The sequence below is a fragment of the Periplaneta americana genome, chromosome 2 (genome assembly GCF_040183065.1).
Source record: "Periplaneta americana isolate PAMFEO1 chromosome 2, P.americana_PAMFEO1_priV1, whole genome shotgun sequence".
NCBI classification, from domain to species: domain Eukaryota; kingdom Metazoa; phylum Arthropoda; class Insecta; order Blattodea; family Blattidae; genus Periplaneta; species Periplaneta americana.
The window spans coordinates 69,180,694-69,202,104 of NC_091118.1; the positions used below are offsets into that span (position 1 = coordinate 69,180,694).

At 34.5% G+C, this 21,411-nt stretch overlaps 1 protein-coding gene across 1 annotated transcript in view; it reads right to left on the reverse strand.

Annotated features, from left to right (window-relative positions):
* klhl10 (kelch-like protein 10) overlaps window positions 1-21,411 on the reverse strand; it is a 73,236-nt gene that overhangs the window by 37,716 nt on the left and 14,109 nt on the right. The window contains exons 3-6 of the mRNA XM_069819712.1: window positions 19,622-19,873; window positions 17,268-17,547; window positions 15,444-15,680; window positions 3,019-3,188 (exon numbers count right to left, since the gene is read on the reverse strand). Of these exons, the coding sequence (XP_069675813.1) occupies window positions 3,019-3,188; window positions 15,444-15,680; window positions 17,268-17,547; window positions 19,622-19,873 (939 nt within the window). The remainder of the gene's footprint in view (window positions 1-3,018; window positions 3,189-15,443; window positions 15,681-17,267; window positions 17,548-19,621; window positions 19,874-21,411) is intronic.

Consider the following 21,411-nt stretch of genomic DNA (forward strand, 5'->3'; position numbering starts at 1 on the left):
AATTTGAGGGAGGTGGGATATGATCGTAGGGACTGGATTAATCGTGCTCAGGATGGGGACCGATGGCGAGCTTATGTGAGGGCGGCAATGAACCTCCAGCTTCCTTAAAAGCCGTAAGTAAGTAAGCAAGTAAGTAAGTAGTAATAATAATAATAATAATAATAATAATAATAGTTGCTATTATAATATAATATATTATATATTATTATATTTTTCGGATACATTAACATTTAATTTAAACATTGCGCTATTGTTTTTGTAAAAGGCTGATTTATAAATAAATAAGTAATGGTTAAGACTAAAAATTCTGAAACTGTCTCATTGCCTGGAATTTAAGTTAAATGTACCGTAAATCGTAATATTCGTTTCTGGATAATTAAACCCTCTCAATACAGGCTGCTTTGTCCCAGAGAATGATTAGATAATACGGACTGAGCATAAGCGAAATATATATTTAATAAGTTTGTACCATCAAGAGTTTAGTATTTATTGTGTTTATAGGGCCTACATGAATTGTCTATTTATTAATGCGTAGGGGTGTTTTTGTTAACAAAGTGAAAGTCAGCACTTACATCGCACACAATTTGTAATTATTGCGTCAAATGTAAAAACAGTTTTATTCTCCAAAAGCCTCTGCCTAGTTGCGAGATACGTGTGAGATCAATAATATATTTTGTTTAAAATTATATTAGACTACACGATGTGTCCAACAAGCGAAAAGAAAAGTAGCAAGATGTGCTCCTGTTGTTTCTGATATCAATATTAACAGTAAGTAGGTATCTTAATAGTTTCAATAAATGTGGTGAGTTATGAGTAACTTTCTACTAGTGCCATTCTTTAATTATTATTTTTCATTATAAGAGGTTATTAAGTAGTTTTAATAATTGCAGGTTTCTAAAAGTCCCTGTGTTATTTTCAATTTTGAAGTTAATTTTTCTAAATAATTATTGAATCTTTTAAAATTTTCGCAACCAGCTTTCGTATATTTACTTTTATTAGTCTCTTAAAATTACGTTGAGTACTGAATTACATGGTTTTATAATAGTTTAGATTAGATATAAGGTAATTAAATTTGTGACGAAGCCAAAAATTATGTATTTTTCTTTTGCCGAATACCTTCATTCATCTTTAGATGCTTTGGTTGGGTTATATTGAGTATAACTTCTCATTTAATATCTGGGCTATATTTAGAGAAACTAATAAAACATATACCTGTTATAAAACGAGAGGTTTGTGGGTTTTTTCTTACTTTTTGCTTAATATGTAACTCAGTATACAATAATACTAACTTCATCACTGTCATTTCCTACAACATTCGAGCCTCTTTGTTTTGACCAAACAAAACATGGCGGACTAATGTTCAATTGTCATCAATCAGACCGTTCTCAGCTGCACTGGTAATAGGTGCTCACTGACTGGTTTTTTACACAAGGACACGCGTCAAAAACATTGACACTAGCTGTAATAGCCTAGATCATATATATCCAGATAGCTCGACCTTATAGGTTTTGACGGTAACAACTTTTGTTAGGTTTACTATGCTGCCATCTAGTTGTTACACAAGGAATCACGTCATAATTCCCATTTGAATTGCATTAGCGACTGTACTGCCATCTCCTGTTCGTTTACGGCGGACGGTGGCGATCCTGGCGGTTGTTCTCTTCAAACTGCTGCCGATTTTAACATAGAGTTGAGCTATCTGTTACATATATGATCTAGGGTAATACTGTAGTAATAGTTTTATTTTGCCTGACAAAGTTCAGGCCTCAGGCCTTCTCTTGCACTCAACCAGGTTTGACTCATATACATGAAATCCATAAAGAGAATAAAACAAGGCAAAAGTAGACACCTAAGACATTACATGGATTAAGTAGATAATTGCGTATAATCTAGATCAGTTACAAAAGGTAAAACAAGGGAAAATATCGTCGTTGATTTTATTAAATCTCCTATGTGACAGTACAGAGCATATTTTTTTCAGGAGGAAGAAAAAAGTAATTAAATATCAATACTTCTGCATAAGAATATTAGGTAATTCGGTAGAAAAAGTTGGTGAATATGAAGAACATAATGACATTATCGAAAATCAGTGTAGGTCTATTGATATTTAATTAATTATTTTTCCTTCTGAAGAAGTATGATTGCACTGTCACATAATAATAATAATAATAATAATAATAATAATAATAATAATAATGATAATAATAATAATAATAATAATAATAATAATGGCTTTATTTCACATGACAGAGTTAAGACCGTAGGGCCTTCTCTTACTCAACCAGGATTAAAACTTGCTTACATAGTTGAACACGCAACTAAATCTATTTTAAGTAATTACATACAGATATGATTTATACAGAGTTGTTTCCGATCTCTGATAACTAATTTGAATGGCATCATGTGCGACAGGAATCACATGACAGCTGAACTGTGGTGTGCTTGCTCATTTTAAATATTGTTATATATTTTACACGTGTTTTATATGTGTGTTTAACATTGCATCTTTTCACCTACGTTCAATTGTATTGTTAGCAAATCACATCACCTGAAGATGACTTACATGAAAAGTCGAAAATATTCGTGATGCATAATTTAATATATTGTAATTTGATGTAACAGAATTTATTCCTGTTTCTATATCTTGATAAGTGATAGACTGAAAATTAAACGAACTATTGGTATTACTAGTAACAGAGTTTGACTTTGAATCACCCTGCATATCTACCCATTTGTCTATCTAAACACCGTCCATGTGATCTGTGAAGTATGTTTGTGCATGACGTCACTCTGGGGAGGGCGGAGCCTGACAATGCCTGCTCCACCTTCCCTTTATTGTCTCCTTCTCTAAGCCAGTTGTGTTCCCTTTCGCGCCCTGAGTACTCATTGGACGAGCCATCTATGATGCTACATGCGCAGAAAGCTTTTTTTCGTCAGTGTCATTTCACAGATTACATGGACGGTGCCTATGTTTGAAAGTACGTTGCAAGAGCTGGCTCTATGCGACCTTTATCTCACCTGCGAGCGTTCATGGGCGACACCTCGTGCCAAGTCTTGCTTACGGCGTTGAAGCAGCGGCAGGAACTGAAGTAGTCCATACCGTCGAAGCCACCGACGACAAAAATGTTGAAGCCTATCACCGCCGTGCCATGGTAGGCTCGCGGGCCCATCGGATCTACCTCGTCCACCTGAAACAGTATGCATTACGATACATTTACATTATAAATATTTGTCTCAACATCATGCACTGCCAGGTTTAGGCCTCTTAACCTGTTTCTCCTTCAAAGCACAGATCGTTGATTGATACTCTATTACGTCGTGTCCCAAAAGTCATGGTGGGATTTCAGAGGATTATATTTTTTGAATGAATAGAGGTAGAAATGTAATATTGGTGTCAGATGAAAATAAAACTCTCAAAGTTTTTCGTCTGTAAGTTTGAGGCTCTGAAGGAAACAAAAGGCGGTAACAATTGAACAAATGCAATAATTTTCATTGTTACAATTACTTATAAGTAGACTTCGTTGAATTTCCACACACAGCATGCAATCAGGTTGCCGATGTACGGTAGTATAGAGGAGGTGAGCGACCGCCCGGTCTCGTAGTATAAGCAGTTCATGTTAACAGTTGTGACCGGTCCAAATAGATAGACCAGCTACAGCTAATGTATACCTATGTAAGCACTTATTTTTGCATGACTGTGGTTGGAATAGTCAAAGCTTAACATTTGTTCAGCGCAGATAAGAATTCAATCAAACATACTAGGCCTACAATGAGAGTGTTGCTGTTCCAAACAATTGCCCCTGGAATACCCTTACTCCCGCAGCCAGTCTTGATCCGTTAGGGAACGTGGTTGGATGCTGTTAATTATTATGGAGAACATTACGGCAAAATAATGGAGGTAACTAATGCATTGGATAGCATAGACATTTCTGCTGTTGCAGCTGTAAAATCATTGCTTTCTGAACAGCTATTGAAAGATATTCTGTTCATTGATTCTAATTTTAAAATCGTGTCCAAAAGCAACATCCTGTTAGAATCGTCTAAACTACAACTCTCAGAAGCTCTTAATATAGTGGATAAAGTATCACAAACCGTTATCCAAAATAACAATTCATTAATCTCAGAAAAAGTGAAATGTATGTTGAGAAACATTATTGCTAAAAATTCTGCCTATTCACAATTTCGTATTATAAATGATGTACCATCAGGTCACGACAAGACATCTGAAGTTGGTGTACTAAAAAGTAGTGACTTTCCGTTCTTCAAATATGTACGTATTACATCGTGTGATGTCGAACGTACATTTTCTCAATATAAAAACTGTTTAAGTGACCATCGAAGGAGGTTACTTTGCAGTTGCTCAAAATGTACGTAACGTACACTTTTGCAAAAGAGAGCAACAGCTCTTAAAGCCTATTTCTTCTCGCATTCGAGTGAGGTATAAAGAAATTAAATTCTCGATCTTTTTGTAGCTGACTGATGGCAACACGTTATGTGTGATTATTTTTGCTTTCATTATAAAACTTTGCAAAATTTAAGTTGATATTTAATCGTTTTACTGTTTGTTATTAATATAATATTAAATGCACGTTATTGTGTAAACATTAAGAAGTTTGGGGCTACCATGAAACTTCCGCTAATGAGCATATGAGCACTCCATAAATTACAATTGGCGGGAAGTAACAGAGCAGGAAATAAGGTCCATAAAATAAATACGTGGAAACGCCCACAAGTTCATAGAAGTCCCTGAGCTATGAAGTTCGAACTCTGAAGCACAATCTTTTTTGCAAGAAATGAAACAAACGAAAAACTGACAATTCCTAACGAAGAAAGAGCATTGGATGAACCATCAACTTCAGGATTTGTAAACATCCAGGGGACGCGGATGTGTTCTGTCTGCGAAGAGAATTGTTGTAAATATACAGGTGTGTGTCTCTTGTGAATGTTGGGTGCACGATGAATGTGTAGGTCTCGCTGAGCAAAAAAACTGAAGACTTTGTATGCCCAAATTGTGTTCAATACTTATATTCTTTATTGTGGGCCTTATAATAATAATAATAATAATAATAATAATAATAATAATAATAATAATAATAATAATAATAATAACAATAATAATAGTAATAATAATAATAATTCTTTATTTATACTGGCAGAGTTAAGGCCATAGGGCCCTCTCTTACACTCTACCAGGTCACAAAGTATACAAGCAGTTAAAATTTAACAAAAAGTTAAAGAACAGAATACTAACATATTAAAAAATAATAATAATAATAATAATAAAATCTACACTAAACAATATGAAAATAATACCATAATGGACAAAAATAAAGTAAAATACATTGGAATATAGTAAAAGCAACTCATTTAGTACAAATGGTTAATATGGAAAACGTAAAGAAGAATATAACAAATGGAATGTAATAAAATAATAATAAAAAAGAAAAGAAATACGAATATTAAATAAAATTCACAATAAAAAGGCTATGATAATAAATTCATCTGCTGATAAAGAGAACAAAAAGGGGAAAGGAAGGAAAGAAATATATAGTCTATAATTTTATAAAACTATCACAGAGAAAAGGGCTTATAACTGAAAGGAATCTGAATTGAAAAAGTGTAATTTTAATTTATTTTTGAAACTAGACAATGTCCGAAAGTCTCTGATATGTTGTGGTAGAGAGTTCTAGAGATGAACTGCAGAGACGGTGAAAGATGAAGAGTAGAAGGATGTTCTGTGTTTAGGAATGGAGAGTGTGATATGGTGTTGTGTGGAAGTATCTATTTCTTGATATGAGGACAAATGTTGAAAACGAGAAGCTAAGTAGCTAGGGTTAGAGGTTTGAAGAATATTGAAGAGTAAAGTGAGAATGTGAATAGTTTTTCGCTCTTTGAGACGGGCCCAGGACAGCATATTTAGTGAAGGTGTGATACGGTCAGAACTACGGACGTTGCAAATAAATCGAACACATGCATTATGAACACGCTATAGTCTGTCTGTCAGTGTCATGTTAAGGTCAGTGTAGAGAGTATCACAGTAATCAAAATGACGCATCAAGAGCGACTGCACTAAATTCTTCTTGAAAAGCAACGGAAGGATTTTTTTTTAATCTGTCACAACAGGATATAAGGCCCAGTGACATGATGTTAATTTTCATTGCTCACAGCATTTATGTTTGTTTGAATATTTATTTGAAGTAAAATATTATAGGATAACTATAAAAGTATGTTATTCCATTATTTAAAAATTGCTAAACGTCTCCATTTCAAAGCAAGAACTTTCTATCTCTTAGGTGGGCCTTATTACTCCCGGTTACCTTACAAGATAGATGTCTAAAGAAAAGTACAATGTGTTTTGTGGCTGGAAAAATTTGAATCTGTGACTAGATTACGACGTGAATTTCGTCGCGTATTTAAAGAAGAACAGAATACGAGAATAATATTCGTTGGAATGAATATACAGTTAAAAGAGACTGGAAACCTATTGGAGAAAAAGGTAGCGAAAGACTATCGACAAACGATGAAACGGTAGGAGCCGTCCGAAGAGCATTTGTTCACAGTCCAAAGAAATCAGTACGTAAATGTGTCCGACAATTAGGACTTTTGAAAACAACAGTTCGTAGAGCTTTAAAAAAGTCTTCATTTGATTCCTCATAAAAATTGTTCATGCACTTCATCCAGATGATTATGGGTGTTCTTAACGTTATTATCGTCTGGTGGGTCTTCGTTAAATACGTGACGAAGTTCACTCGTACAAGTGCCATAGATTCAAATTTTGCCAGTCACAAAACACATTGCTCTTTTCTTTGGACATCCATCGTATATAATTAATTTTAACAATGGAAATTATTGCATTTGTTCGATTGTGACCATCTTTTCTATCCTTCATGCCTCAAACTTACAGACGAAAAACTTTGAGACTTTTATTTTCATCTGGCAATCAATATTACATTTCTACCTCTACTCATTAAAAAAATAAAATAAAATAATAATAATAATAATAATAATAATAATAATAATAATAATAATAATAATAAAATTTTAAAATTTATTGTGATATATATAGCCTATATAACCAGAGACCGGAACTTTAGGCATTATGAATCATTAAAACAGGCAGGCAAAAAGACATCATAAATAGCTGAAATAGGCAGGCAAAAAGGCATTATAAATAGCCAAAATACGCAATAAAAGGCAATTACAAAAACCTTGCACTAGACCCACAACCTTGCACTTTCCACAAAGGCATTTCGGCAGCAAGAAAAGCTTTACATAAGTCGAATTCAAATTGAGATTTTCGACTCATGCTGCAATTGCTGTTGGAAGCAAAGAAATCTTCTTCCCAGTAACCTTGGAAAGTGCATTTTTGTGTTTGGTTGTACTGATATGTTGCGATATGAAATATTTCTTTTCGTAGTTCACTGACTGCTCACATATTTTGCATGTAAGTACTTTACCGTCAGTACAAAATATGTCGGATCCAAAAGTATTAACGTAACTTTGCAATTTACTGCGTAAAAGAACACTGAATTTCGGCATCTTGCTACTAGTTGCAACAACGTCGCAATGAAAACTGAAATAAAAATAACCGTTAAAAATAATATTAGATCCGCACTCATTGTTGCCTTGTCAAATAAGCGATAATTAAAACGCTTACTATTATACATTTTTGCACGGCAGCACTCATTGTTGCAAAGAGAATATGAACTGACTGAAAGACAATACGCTAGCTTGGTTTGACAAGGTTCTAACTGCAAAAACCATTATTCTGAGAAAATTGAGTTTAAAGTTTCATTATGCTATAACTTTTTTATTTATGAATATTTTTCGAAATAATTTTATGTACCTTCTTAGATATCAATGGAAAGTAGTTTTAATGAGTTCTCTTTAAAAAATTTATTTTTAAATCGTAGAATCTGAGGTAGCGAAAATGCAGTTAGAACCTTGTCACTTGAAATTTGACGCTTCAGGAAAGTTACAAAGGTGTAAGGCACATAGAACCTTGTCAAACTAACTTTTTAATCACTATTCAAAAAATGTGTTAGTTACAACTCCAGATTATAGGAACAAAAAAATTTAAATACCGTAAATGTATGTTGAAGAAAGAACATTATGGTATCAACTATAAAATAATATTGGATTGTGACACTATTTCAAACAAAAATGTATTTAGTCTACACTAAGTGTGTTGGTGAGTACTAACTTGTCTTGCAGAGCCATGAAATGGATAGCTGTTTTGATGTCCTTTTTCAAATCTGAGAGTTCAATCTTCTTATTTTGGATTTTTGGTTTGATATTCAAAATACGTATTGATGCTGTGGAACAGGCTTCAACACTCCTCTGTGTTCATTAAAATTGATGTTAGCAACTTCTTTTGTTCACCTGTCTCTTGGGTTAATTTGTATTTGATTTCATGATAAGGCCTATGTTTTTGTGAACGTCATAGTAGCTAGTTGGGAGAATAGAACAGTCTTGTAGGCCCTAATTTAACAGCTTTACAGTTGCTGAAAAATCCTTGATATCTTCTGCTCACATTTGTATTACCCGATAAGAGTTACGACGGTTCACCTACTTTAACAGTCTTATTACCTCTATTGGAGAGTAGCAGACTGCAGAAAATAATAGGTTCTATGAAATTCTACTTGTTCTTTGTGAGTATTTTTTTTTTTTTTTGCTACGTTTATATTTGCATATTGCCTGACATTTTTGGTATATTTACAGTTTCTTATGAAACAGATTTTCCTCTCCTCTACGATTCACATAGTCTACACCTTACCTTCCTGATGTGCTTTCTTCTGCATATTACATTTCCACGATACTGGTTTGGCCATAACATTCCGTACATTCTTCTTTTTTGGTGTATTTTGAAGTGGTTCACGATTTGTATTTGTTTCAATTCCAACCGTACTACTTTTTTCTACTTCATTTTCATCAACATCCGTTTTAAAACTGTTTGTTGTAATGTTACTTTTATATTCTGCTGTTGCTGTCGCACAATAAATATTCACGTTCGATGGTTGAGGAATAGATCTTCACATAATGTAGGAAATTTTAGTTTTTTTACGTCATGATGTCTTTTTTACTTTCTTCATCTAATGTTTAAAACAACATTATAAGTTACTTACTTTATAGGCCCACAGACTTTCTGAGTTTTATGCTCCTGTTAGTCAAGAAGTAACACATTTGTAACAGTAACAGAAAATAGTAATAAAATAACTTATTGAGCTCAATGTGTATACAAAATTTTAAATAACACCATTATACTATTATGTGATATGGTAGAAAGGGCTCATAATTAAGGTTACTCTAAAAGAAAACTAATTCCGGATTGTGGTATGTGACAACAATGTCTAATGGATAACTATGACACTCATACAAATTTAATTCTTGAGAATATTGTTAACCGGTTCGATTTTTTGGACACACTGTAGTTACAGAAATAATTCAATTTATTACTTAGCAGTATTTTCATCACTACTGGTTGGTCTCGGTAGAAGTAGGTGGGACGAAATCATCTGAATCACTGTTCGAGAAAATATCTTGCTCGGATTTATTTTCACTCATGACTGTATTAGAAGATTCAATCTAACAGAACATAAATAAAGTCACTTCGGGAAAAAATTATTTATACGATTATGCAACAATGAGTAGATAACCAAGAACGTTTCAGTAACAGGAATGCGCTTTTAAACCGCCAAAACTGCAGAACAAAAAATGAGCTATGGTTTTGTAGTTACAACCTTGTCAAATTAAAAAAATAACCAATTTCGATGCAGATAGAACTATGGCACAGTACTAATTTCTTTGTTTGTTAACAGATAACAATAAAAGTCAGTTTCCTATAAAGATCTGATTGAATGAAAGGTTATGAGTACACAATCTCAATTTCACCGATTTTGTCAGTTAGAACCTTGTCAAACCAAGCTCGCGAATAATATACATTCGGTGAAGTCACTTTCATTGTAGCCGTTATAGAGATAAATTAAAATATACCTGTAGGCAATTTTTAATAATAAATTGATAAATAATAGATAAATAATCGAATAAAGGCAAAAAAGCATTTATTTTGTAAATTAGGCATTTATATTAAAAAAGGCTCAAAAGGGCAACATAAAACTGTGACGTTTCAATTACAAATGTATCATTCATAGAGATTTACTTTCAAAATGAAGATAGATTTAACACATTTAAAAAGGCATTCTGCCGAAGTTCCGGTCTCTGTATATAACCATTAAACATTGATAAATTTGAAACAGCTATTATTGTTAACGAGACTTGTTTGGAAAATGTTTCCTTAGTCTATTCTTAAATTGGTTTGATGTCTGATGTCTGACATTACTCGGTAGGGAATTTCAAAGTCGAGGAACAGCTACAGTGAAAGAAGATGAGTATGAGGATAATATCGAGGAGTGTTGCGATCGTGTCTAGATTACTGTAGATGGATAGATTTTGAAAACGAGACGCAAGATAGACAGGAGTGGAGAAATGCAATATGTGAAAGAGGAGGTTAAGACAGTGGATTTTACTACGATCTTCTAAACGGGAGCTGGAAGAACATTGTGAGGGATGGTAATACCACAGTCTAGTATTATCGCCGCGGCCTCATGCTTAACATGTCGGCATCATACAATAACGTGCGGTTGCTTTTAAAACATGATTTTGCCGACCGATTGTTGCTCTGTAGGTTTCACTCTTAAGCGTCACGTTGTCGCGTCTACTTCTCGATAAAAATAAGCACTAGTTATATTGTTAAATGGCTATTATTATTATTTTTTATTTTATTTTATTGGGTTATTTTACGACGCTGTATCAACATCTAGGTTATTTAGCGTCTGAAGTTATAATGCCGGTGAAATGAGTCCGGGGTCCAACACCGAAAGTTACCCAGCATTTGCTCGTATTGGGTTGAGGGAAAACCCCCGAAAACACCTCAACCAGGTAACTTTCCCCGGCTAGGATTCGAACCCGGGCCACCTGGTTTCGCGGCCAGACGCGCTGACCGTTACTCCACAGGTGTGGGCTATTATTATTATTATTATTATTATTATTATTATTATTATTATTATTATTATTATTTCATATACGAGTACGTTGACATTCTTAACTCTTAATAATAACTCTTTAATAATAATTTTTAATCACATACCTTAATGTTCGTCCTCAGCACAAGACATTGCAACCTCGGTTTTAGTCCACGTGGATTAGACAAGTTGGTGTCATTTAATAATGGAAGCAGCTTATTGGTTGCAATATTGAAATTGAGGTGAGTGATTGGAGCGGCGGCATAAGAAATTTAAAACAATAATACAATTAAATTTCAAAGACCTGCCGAATGTTAAGCATGAGAGCTCGGCGATAATATATACAGTCACGAAGCTTGAGTTTATGAGGGTACTAGGAACAATAGACTGTGCAGGTACTATTCCGCATTGTCTGTAATGAGGCGATAGTAGCGATCCTAGTGGTTAGCAACTATCTATGGAAGCATATGTATTACGTATTGAGCTTCGTTACTGTATATACTAGACTGTGGTATTATGTGATCAGCTCGGCGAATAATGCAGACGATACGGACGCACATATTATGAACACGTTGCAGTCTCTTCGCCTAAGTAACGTTTAGATCAGTAAACAGAATATCACAGTAATAGAAATGGGGCATCACGAGTGTTTGCACCAAAATCTTTTTCAGGGAAAAATGTAGAAAATTCTTCAATCGCCTAAATGAGTGGATTAGTGAGAATAATTTTTTTGCAAATTTCTGCAACTTGAATGTTCCAATTTAAACTTTTATCAACAGTAATCTCACTAGAGGTTTTGATTTATCTAGAGAAGATCAAAATTCGAGTGGGATTTAATTGACGATTACACGATTAGAAGAGTGTATATAAAGATTAGCAGTAACGAAGTACTCCAATACAATAAAATATTAATTTACTTACGAAAATACAGCTGTCTTCAAATGTATTATTGTACCATCTCAGCATTACAAATATTACGCTAGATGGCAGTAATGTGTTAGGATTAGCTGTTTTCTTGTTATCAGTTGTGCCAACTATGGAATCTTCATTGAACTCTGTGGACGGTTACTAGTCGAGAAGGCTTTGTTTCTTTTAGTTTCATTTTTATTAAAACAATTGCATTCCACTTCAGTTATTCGGATCCCAGTAATCAACGTCACTTGACAGATGATTTTCAATAAATCTTAGTATTAAACATTCTCTGATACGTAACTATCCATAATATCCAGGGAAAGGATTTATATGTAAATACATATTTACTTATAAAGCTAATATAATTTATATTTTGCATTATCTTTATGTTTCACAATGTGTAGGGTTGAAAAATCCTACTTTTATTTTCCATATTTTTCCATATTTTAGAGTTTAGTACATATTTTCGTTAATTTCCATATATTTTCCATATTTCATATAAAACAGTCCATATTATATTAGGTTTAACAATAAAACAAAACAAAATTCCATTAACTTTTAAAAATACATTTCAACAATAGAGATTTAAACACATGTTCAGTAATCCCTTTAACATCAGAGTTATTTGAAAATTAGCAGTCCTATCAACAATGGGAAAGTAAGTTACAAAACTGTATTAATTTAATTTAAAATTTTTAACAGACTTCAGTTGTGCAGCTCAACAGTTAAATGCCAGTCAGAGTACACATAGGTTCAGTTTTGTAAATCATACTATAAAGACGGTAAATATGCCAAAAGTACGTCATTCAGTCAATTTAAAATCAAAACTAACAAGTTACATTTCAGAATTTAAAGAAGATGGTTTATCAACTGACAATAAAATATTATTTTGTAATTTGTGTCAGTGTGCAGTATCATCTACACAAAAGTTCCTGGTGCAACAACACATTACAACTAGTAAACATCAGGCCAACAAACAACTAAATTCCAAGCAGAGACAATTGTTTTTAACACAACCAACAACATCGAATGTAAGATCTGAGTTTAACATCGACCTGTGCCGTTCTCTCATCTCTGCTGATATTCCTCTCTACAAACTAAAGAATAAGGTCTTCAGGGAATTCCTTGAAAAATATACTCAACATACAATCCCGGATGAGTCAACACTTAGGAAGACGTATGCTCCATCCATCTACGATGAGACAATACAGAAGATAAGAGATGAAATTAAAGATAGTTCAATTTGGGTTTCCATTGATGAGACTCCCGACAAAGAAGGTAGACTTGTTGGTAATGTAGTTATCGGTTTGTTAAGTGAACAATATTCTGAACGAATTCTTTTACATTGTGATGTTCTAGAAGAGTGCAATAACAAAACTATAGTTAAACTGTTCAACGAAGCTATGGGTATCCTGTGGCCAAAGGGTATTATGTACGATAATGTGTTATTCTTTATTAGCGATGCTGCCCCTTATATGGTCAAAGCTGGACAAGCATTATCTGTTGTATATCCTAAATTGACTCATTTTACTTGTGTGGCGCATGCATTTCATCGTGTGGCAGAAGTGGTCAGAGACAATTTCCCTAAAGTAGATTTGTTGATTTCATCAGTGAAAAAAGTATTTCTCAAAGCTCCCAGTAGAGTTAACGTGTTGAAAGAAATGTACCCTGAAATTCCATTGCCACCAAAGCCAATTTTAACTAGATGGGGTACATGGCTAGAAGCAGTTGAATATTATGCCGAACATATAGACTCTATTAACAATGTTCTCCTTGCATTGGACTCTGAAGATGCAGTCTCAATTGATACTGCGAAAACAGTTACCTGTGACATAAGTGTGAAGAATGACTTAGCTCACATTCAGCATACATTTTCATGCATCATAAAAACGCTCAAAAGTCTCCAAAATAGGCACCTTTCACTATCTGAAAGTTTTGAAATTATAAATAGTACTGTGGAACAACTGAATCGTGGTAGAGGTAAAGTTGCAGATGCAGTAAGAGCTAAGGTGGACACTGTACTTTCAAAAAACCCTGGATATGAAGAACTACAAAAGGTTGTTGCTGTGATGAGTGGTGAATCAACAGTGAAGATTAACTTGGACTTATCCCCAGCAGACATTGTGAAATTGAATTATGTACCAGTTACTTCTTGTGACGTCGAACGCTCTTTTAGTCAGTATAAATCTATCCTCAGAGACAATAGAAGAAGATTCACTTTTCAGCACTTGAAAGAAATGTTTGTAACCTATTGTTATGGTAACAGACAATAAAAATTGTGTTTTGTTGAAACTACATTGGAAGATAAGGTACGTCCATTATATTTTTTGTTTAGTTTGATTAAAATGTACCAATATTTAACGTACATAGTCATTTTTTTATAATTTTAAGTCCATATTTAATTCCATATTTTGGTAAAAATCCATATTTAATTCCATATTTTGGTAAAAATAACTACATATATATTTACATATTTCATATATTTTTAGTCCATATAAATCCGTTCCCTGATAATATCATATAGCAGAAGCTATAACATAACCTAAATAATATAAACAAGTGTCAGAAAAGTTTTAATTAGGGATGATGAATAAACAAGAAAAGTTTTAATTAACGATGATGAAATAAAAAATAAACATGAATAATTTTAAAAGGATCGATTTTCAAATTTGAATGTTTTAGTGGTTGGTGGTTCAGTTGATGTTATATTGGACATGTGCGTAAAAGAAGTGGAACTCGTTGATGTACATGGTGTATTCCTCAACTTATTCAGGATTTCCGAATGGTGCTCTTCATTTATTTGTAAATAGGATTTCATGGAAGATGCATAGCTATGACCAGTGATCTTTATTAATTCTTGTTTTTGAATCCCAATGAGAGTCATATTTGAAACTGCTGTGCATCGACTGGAATAGTTTGTAATTTTCTGCTTTTATTTTTTTTTTTTGACGTCCAGATCAGTGCAGTTTGAAATGTTGGCAAACAAAGAAACAAACGCTAGAATAGTGATAAAAATAAAGAAATGCCAGGGAAGCAATAAAATTAAACAAATTCTAGGGACACGATAAAATTAAACAAATGCTAGGAACGCGAAAAATTGCGCGATAAGCAGCCATGACTGGTTAAAAGACGTCTTTTCGCGTCGTTTTATTGGTCAAGAGTAGTATGACGTAGTAAAAGTGTAAAAGCCCATATAAAAAACTAGGTTCTTTACTGATTCACTGAGTGGAATTTCGGTGCCGTATATTTTAATCGGAGACAAATTTAGTATGGTAATACAGTAGTGCTTAACAAACGTGAATGATCCATAATACTGTACGTAAGTATATAACAAAGAATGTAGATGTCACGTCCCTTCCGAATGAAACCATGTCGAGTAGAATTTATCGCCTTGAAAATCTGATATATTTTACGAGTTTTGAATCTGCTTGCTTTGTGTCTAATAGCAACCGATACATCACTTGGGTACGTGAGTATCGCTACAATTAAGTATTTTTAAAATATTTTCACCTTGACCCATCTGTCAGCGCGAGTGTCGTAAGTCTCAATGTAGTTGGTAGGACTGCCTCCACTCCAGCCTCCAATTGCGAACAGGATCTCATGAGGGATACGGGGACGTGCTATTTCTGGTGTAGGGACTTCCCCATCCTTCTGTGTGATCACCTCCAAATCGTACAGGAACCGGAGCGTTTCTATGATTAAAGGTCGGCAGGATTCATTGCCTGAGACGTATACATGATCCTTCACCTGTGTAGCAAGAAATTATTCACCTTATTAACAAGTCAAGAAAAAAGAGCTTCGAAATATTATAGTTAAAATAATAATACTAAAAATGCTAATGACACAACGACGCCCAATATCGTTATCTGTGCGCATGCATACGAGCTTTTATTTTTATAATTTTGAATACTTTAGGAACAGTGGTTTTCAAATATTAATACCGTAAAATGGGGTGAATCCGATCATAGAATAGAATAGAATAGAATGTTTTATTTTCGCTGGAAGAGTTAAGACCATAAGGCCTTCTCTTCCACTCAACCAGCCTTAATCAATACAATACACCTTTAAATTACGAATATTTACACTACACTCAAAAGATTCTCCAGCAGTATTCTTCAGTTAAGTTTTAACGACTAGTACAAAAAACGTATAAGAAAAAGTAGAAACTTAATGCGCTAATTTAATTCAAATCAATTATACTTAATTTGAGATAGCTAGTAAAATGATTAGAATTAATTTAATATAAGTTTATTAGAATTATGTTACAGGAAGAAAAAATATAAAATATAAAATATATTTATATAATGAGAATATTAATGTAATCAAATTTTGCCGTTAGAGGTTTTGTATTCTATTTAGAGAAATTAATGATAATAATAAGAATGGACAGATGTTAGTTTCGGTTAGTCCGGTTTTTTTGCCACTACTGTATATAATCCTTCCTCCTTCCATACCTAGCGCTTAATGCCCTCGCACGAAGATCAGAAAAATGCGCTTGCTTTGACATCAGTGCCTTATGCATTACTCTATACTTGTTTTTTTTTTTTTAAGATGGACGTGACAGTTAAGCGGCAGAGCTTGGAACTACAGTGCTATGTTGCCAATATGAACAACCATGCTGCCAGGTGATGGAAGCTAACAATTGACGTTAAGATGGCTGACGTTAAAACATTCGTTGACAATTGACGCTAAGGTAAGAAAACAATACAAAAATTGACAGAAAATCGAAGAGGAAATCTATGAATGCTTTTTTTTTTGCCAGTACTGTACATAATCCTTCCTCCTTCCATACCTAGCGCTTAATGCTCTCGCACGACGTCAAGATTAGAAAAATGTGCTTGTTTTGACATCACTGCCTTATGCATTACTCTATACTTGTTTTTTTTTAAAGATGGGACATGACAGTTAAGCGGCCGAGCTTGGAACTACAGTGCTATGTTGCCAATATGGACTACCATTCTGCCAGCTGATGGAAGCTAACAATTGACGTTAAGATGGCTGACATTAAAACATTCATTGACAATTGACGCGAAGATAAAACAATACAAAAATTGACAGAGGATCGAAGAGGAAACCTATCAATGCTAACATTGTGTGCACATTAAATGTCGCCAAGAAAGCTATTAAGCACTCGCCACGTGGGAACGGTAAGTTTGGCAACTCAACCGTTGTTACCATAGCAACAGGCGTACCACGCTATGTGACATTCAGTTGTTTTTCCGATCGTAACGCTCCTGTCATGTCCCATTAAAAAAATAATAATAAAAAAAACAAGACGTATAGAGTTGCAACGGAAACAATCCAACTGTATGCAACTTTGTCTTGATCACTTACATTTTCCAGGAAGAATTGTGTATCTAGGAGGCCAAGACGTATGTTTTTCATGAGGTCGACTACATGCATCTTCCTAGCCTCCGGGTCGTGATTGATCCACTGCAGCACGCAGTCCCACACCACTTCCTCGCTCTTGACGTTCAACTCATCCGCACCCACCAACGCCAGCATCTCCTCTAGCGGTAGCTCCACAAGCTCCTCGCTTTGCTTGGCTACTTGGACGAAATTTCTCATTACGTAGAGGTGGGCATCCGCTCTAAGTTGCGAACAGAAATACGTGCTGAAACACAGAGCAAACGGTCTTCTGTTTTCCCGCCTTTTTTTTCCAGCTAACGAAGTAATGTGAATATCGATAATCGACATTAATTTTCCGTAATAGATTACAATGATATAATATGACATGAAAAGAAACAATGTGAGTTAAGAACAGATAGCAGATTTTCGGTCCCTACGCAATGAGAAGACGTCGCACCCTTGTCTTACGGAAGAAGCGTAGCAATGACTTCAATGACCTCCCTGCAACTGTCGTACACCTAACGTTCAATATCAGGACCGAAAATTCGCTGTCTGGTCATCAATATCGATAGTTACAGTCACATATATTAAATTAGATGATTTGGCTAAGTGCTGCGTACCGATTGACATCATTATTTTATTTATTTATTTATTTATTTATTTATTTATTTATTTCTTTATTTAACCTGGTAGAGATAAGCCTATGAGGCTTCTCTTCCCCTCTACTAGGGGATTATAACTGCAATATGATTATTATGCCTATTATTATTATTATTATTATTATTATTATTATTATTATTATTATTATTGCTGAATCTTTCTTATGTGCCAACCACTATAGGAACTTGATAAAATACCTTGAAAATACCTTCGATTTATAGTAATGATTAGTAGAAATTGGTGTGATGACTGGGAGAGCTAAAAGCTCACCCAACCCACCCTAAATACGTACCTTACTTATATACGAAAATCGTCGTGTGTGAACGCAGAATACCGCCATAATTCTTTAATATAGCAGTAGGTTTCAGTGTTGCCAACATAGTAATAATACTACACACCTAATCAAACCTAACCTAACCTCTCTCATAATACTACACACCTAATCAAACCTAACCTAACCTGTCACATAATACTACACATCTGTAGTAACATTCCTCACATTTAGTATCATTTCGTTTTCAAGTATTGCCTGTCAATCGTGCCGGTTTCTGTCTAGTGGAAGTTGATCGTACTAATTCTAAAAAGAATATGGCGACTTTAATAATAATTACATTTTACATGTTTCGTGATATACTAAATGTGTTAATGTAGTAATAATTCTGTATAGGCTATATATGGTACAATAAGATTTGAAATGTGTTGTGGTTGTGATAAAAGTATTGAAAATTGTTTATAGCATCACATTGGCAGTGATAAAAGTGTGCAATATTCGTTCATTGGTTGTTGCATGCTCTAGGTTGACATTATTATTATTATTATTATTATTATTATTATTATTGTTATTATTATTATTATTATTATTATTATTATTATTATTATTACTATTATTATTATAACATCGAACTTCTATAGAACAATTTTCGGGGGACTAGGAAAATTTTATTATTATATCAGGGTTATTGTATCGAGGGTATTATGAAATTTTATCCATAGGCCTGTTTATGTTCTGAAAGAGAATGTAATAGAAGTAAGAGTACAGGCAGTACATCTCACTTGACGATAGGTGTCAGAGGAAGAACAATTGTTTGTATGCATCTGAAGTCCGATTAGTGGAATATGCAGCTAATCGGCGTATGCATTGGAGGAGGAAAGGAACTGGCTACTCTATCCTGGCTTAGTAGCCTATAGTTCATTAATCAGCTGATTGTCTATGAAATTCAGTCACGGATGGTCATGTATGGTTGAGTCTGGTTGCAATATGTTTTGGAATATAACGTTGGTAGCCAGCATTAAGAAACTATTTGAGGTTAAGTCTGACAAGCATATTGATTTAAGCGGCATTAGTCCTCTAAAGGTTTTTTATTATCTTCTCTCTGTTATCGAAGAACAAACATGTTTCTTAATGAAGATTCTCCACAAGTATCGGGCATTTCAACAGCAGTAATACCAATCGTATTGCACTACAGTTTAACTTAACCGAGACTCTGTAATACGGCGCGGCGCATTTAGTTACACTCTCGGTTAGGTTTAACCTCGGTTTAAGTTTATCTTTATATTAACCGTATATTGAGCCTTAGACAGTCAAACTGGTGTTCAGTGCAGAGAAATTACACAGTAGAAATGAAAGATACTGGATGACGGCCATTTTGTGAGGCTTGACAAAATGGCATGGTGATTACCTGGCGAACTGCATGATGCCGATGCAGTTCTCTGGCTCCAGCATACCGCGTAGGAAATCGCAGCACAGTTGTAGGAGGCCCAGCACGCTGAGGTAGTCGGCTGCGATCAGCAGTTGGCACACGTTATCTTGCGTAATTTCCACAGTGCGCACGTACGCGTACTCCAGGATCAGCGACAGCATCTCCGTGCTGACTCCGGGGATTAGCACATCCGTCTTCTCACGCGTGTGCAGTGATGTTGTGAACAGGGCCCTGCATTACCAACATTCAGTAAAGTCTCTCTTAGAATTCAGTTCGAAAGCCTTAGCTATACCCAACTTTAGATTGCACGTGTATAATGTATTTACCTATACCTATAGGGTGAGTCAAACCTAAGAGACCGGCATTGCTGCGCTCTCTCGGCACTACAATCTGGCAAGCAGATCGCTAGCTCTCGCTGATAGTGTTATTGCCGACTCACGACAATACAGTATGGCAAGTGATCTTCCACAGAACTAGTGAATAATATGTATAAGGAAATGGTGAATATCCTACCTGAATTTCAGAGCAGCTGCTCAGAATGTTCTCCATTACTTTCTACACAGATCGTTTTATTTTATTTTATTAGGTTATTTTACGACGTTTTATCAACATCTTAGGTTATTTAGAGTCTGAATGAGATGAAGGTGAGGTGAAATGAGTCCAGGGTCTAGCACCGAAAGTAACAAAGCATTTGCTCATATTGGGTTAAGGGAAAACTCCGGAAAAAACCTCAACCAGGTAACTTGCCCCGACCGGGAATCGAACCCGGGCCACCTGGTTTCGCGACACAGATGGTGAAGCGAGGTATTAAGTTCTGGGGAATTCACTGGACCTCATCTCCACTAATATTGCGTAATAGCTGAGTAAAACGCTTCTTCTTATCGATAAGGGAACCTGTTTCTCGCCACTTATTAAAAAATTAACGGCACAATATTTCGATAGTCCTGCATTTTATCCTGAGTCCAACTTAAGTATATGCTACCGGCATTCTTACTGAGTTACGAGATTCTTGTGCGGCAGTTGGTGCGTTCAGTTTTCCCGACCTCATGTAGAGTGTGTCCCAGATCTTTAAGACATCGCCACAAAATTGTATAGAACGTAGTGAAGGACATTTTGGGCAACTGCTCCGAAATTCAGGTAAGACCCTCTTCATTTCCGTAAATAAATAATTCAATAATTACGGGAAAGATCACTTGCCAGGTTGCAGTGCTATAAGGCGCCAAGAACATTATCCGCGAGAGCTGACGGTCTTCTTGCCAGACAGTAGTATCGAGACACTGCAGGAGTGCCGGTCCCTTAGGTTTGTCTCTCTTTCTCTCTCTCTCTATGTAAATACGGATTTATTATAACAATAATAATAATAATATAATAATAATTATTATTATTATTTATTTATTTATTTTTTTATTTATTTATACTGGCAGAGTTAAGGCCATAGGGCCTTCTCTTACACTCTACCAGGTCACAAAAATACAAGCAGTGAAAATTTAACAAAAAGTTAAGAATAGAATACTAACATATTACAAAAAAGGAAATAATAATAATAACAATAATAATAATAATAATAGCATAACAAAATCGACACTAAACAACATGAAAATAATACCATAATAGAAAAAAGAAAGTAAAATACATTGGAGTATAATAAAAGCAACTCATTTAGTACATATAGTTAGTTTGGAAAACTTGAGAAAGAATACAACAAAATGGAATGTAAACTTAATAAAATAATAATAAAAAAGACGAAATGAAATACGAAAATTAAATAA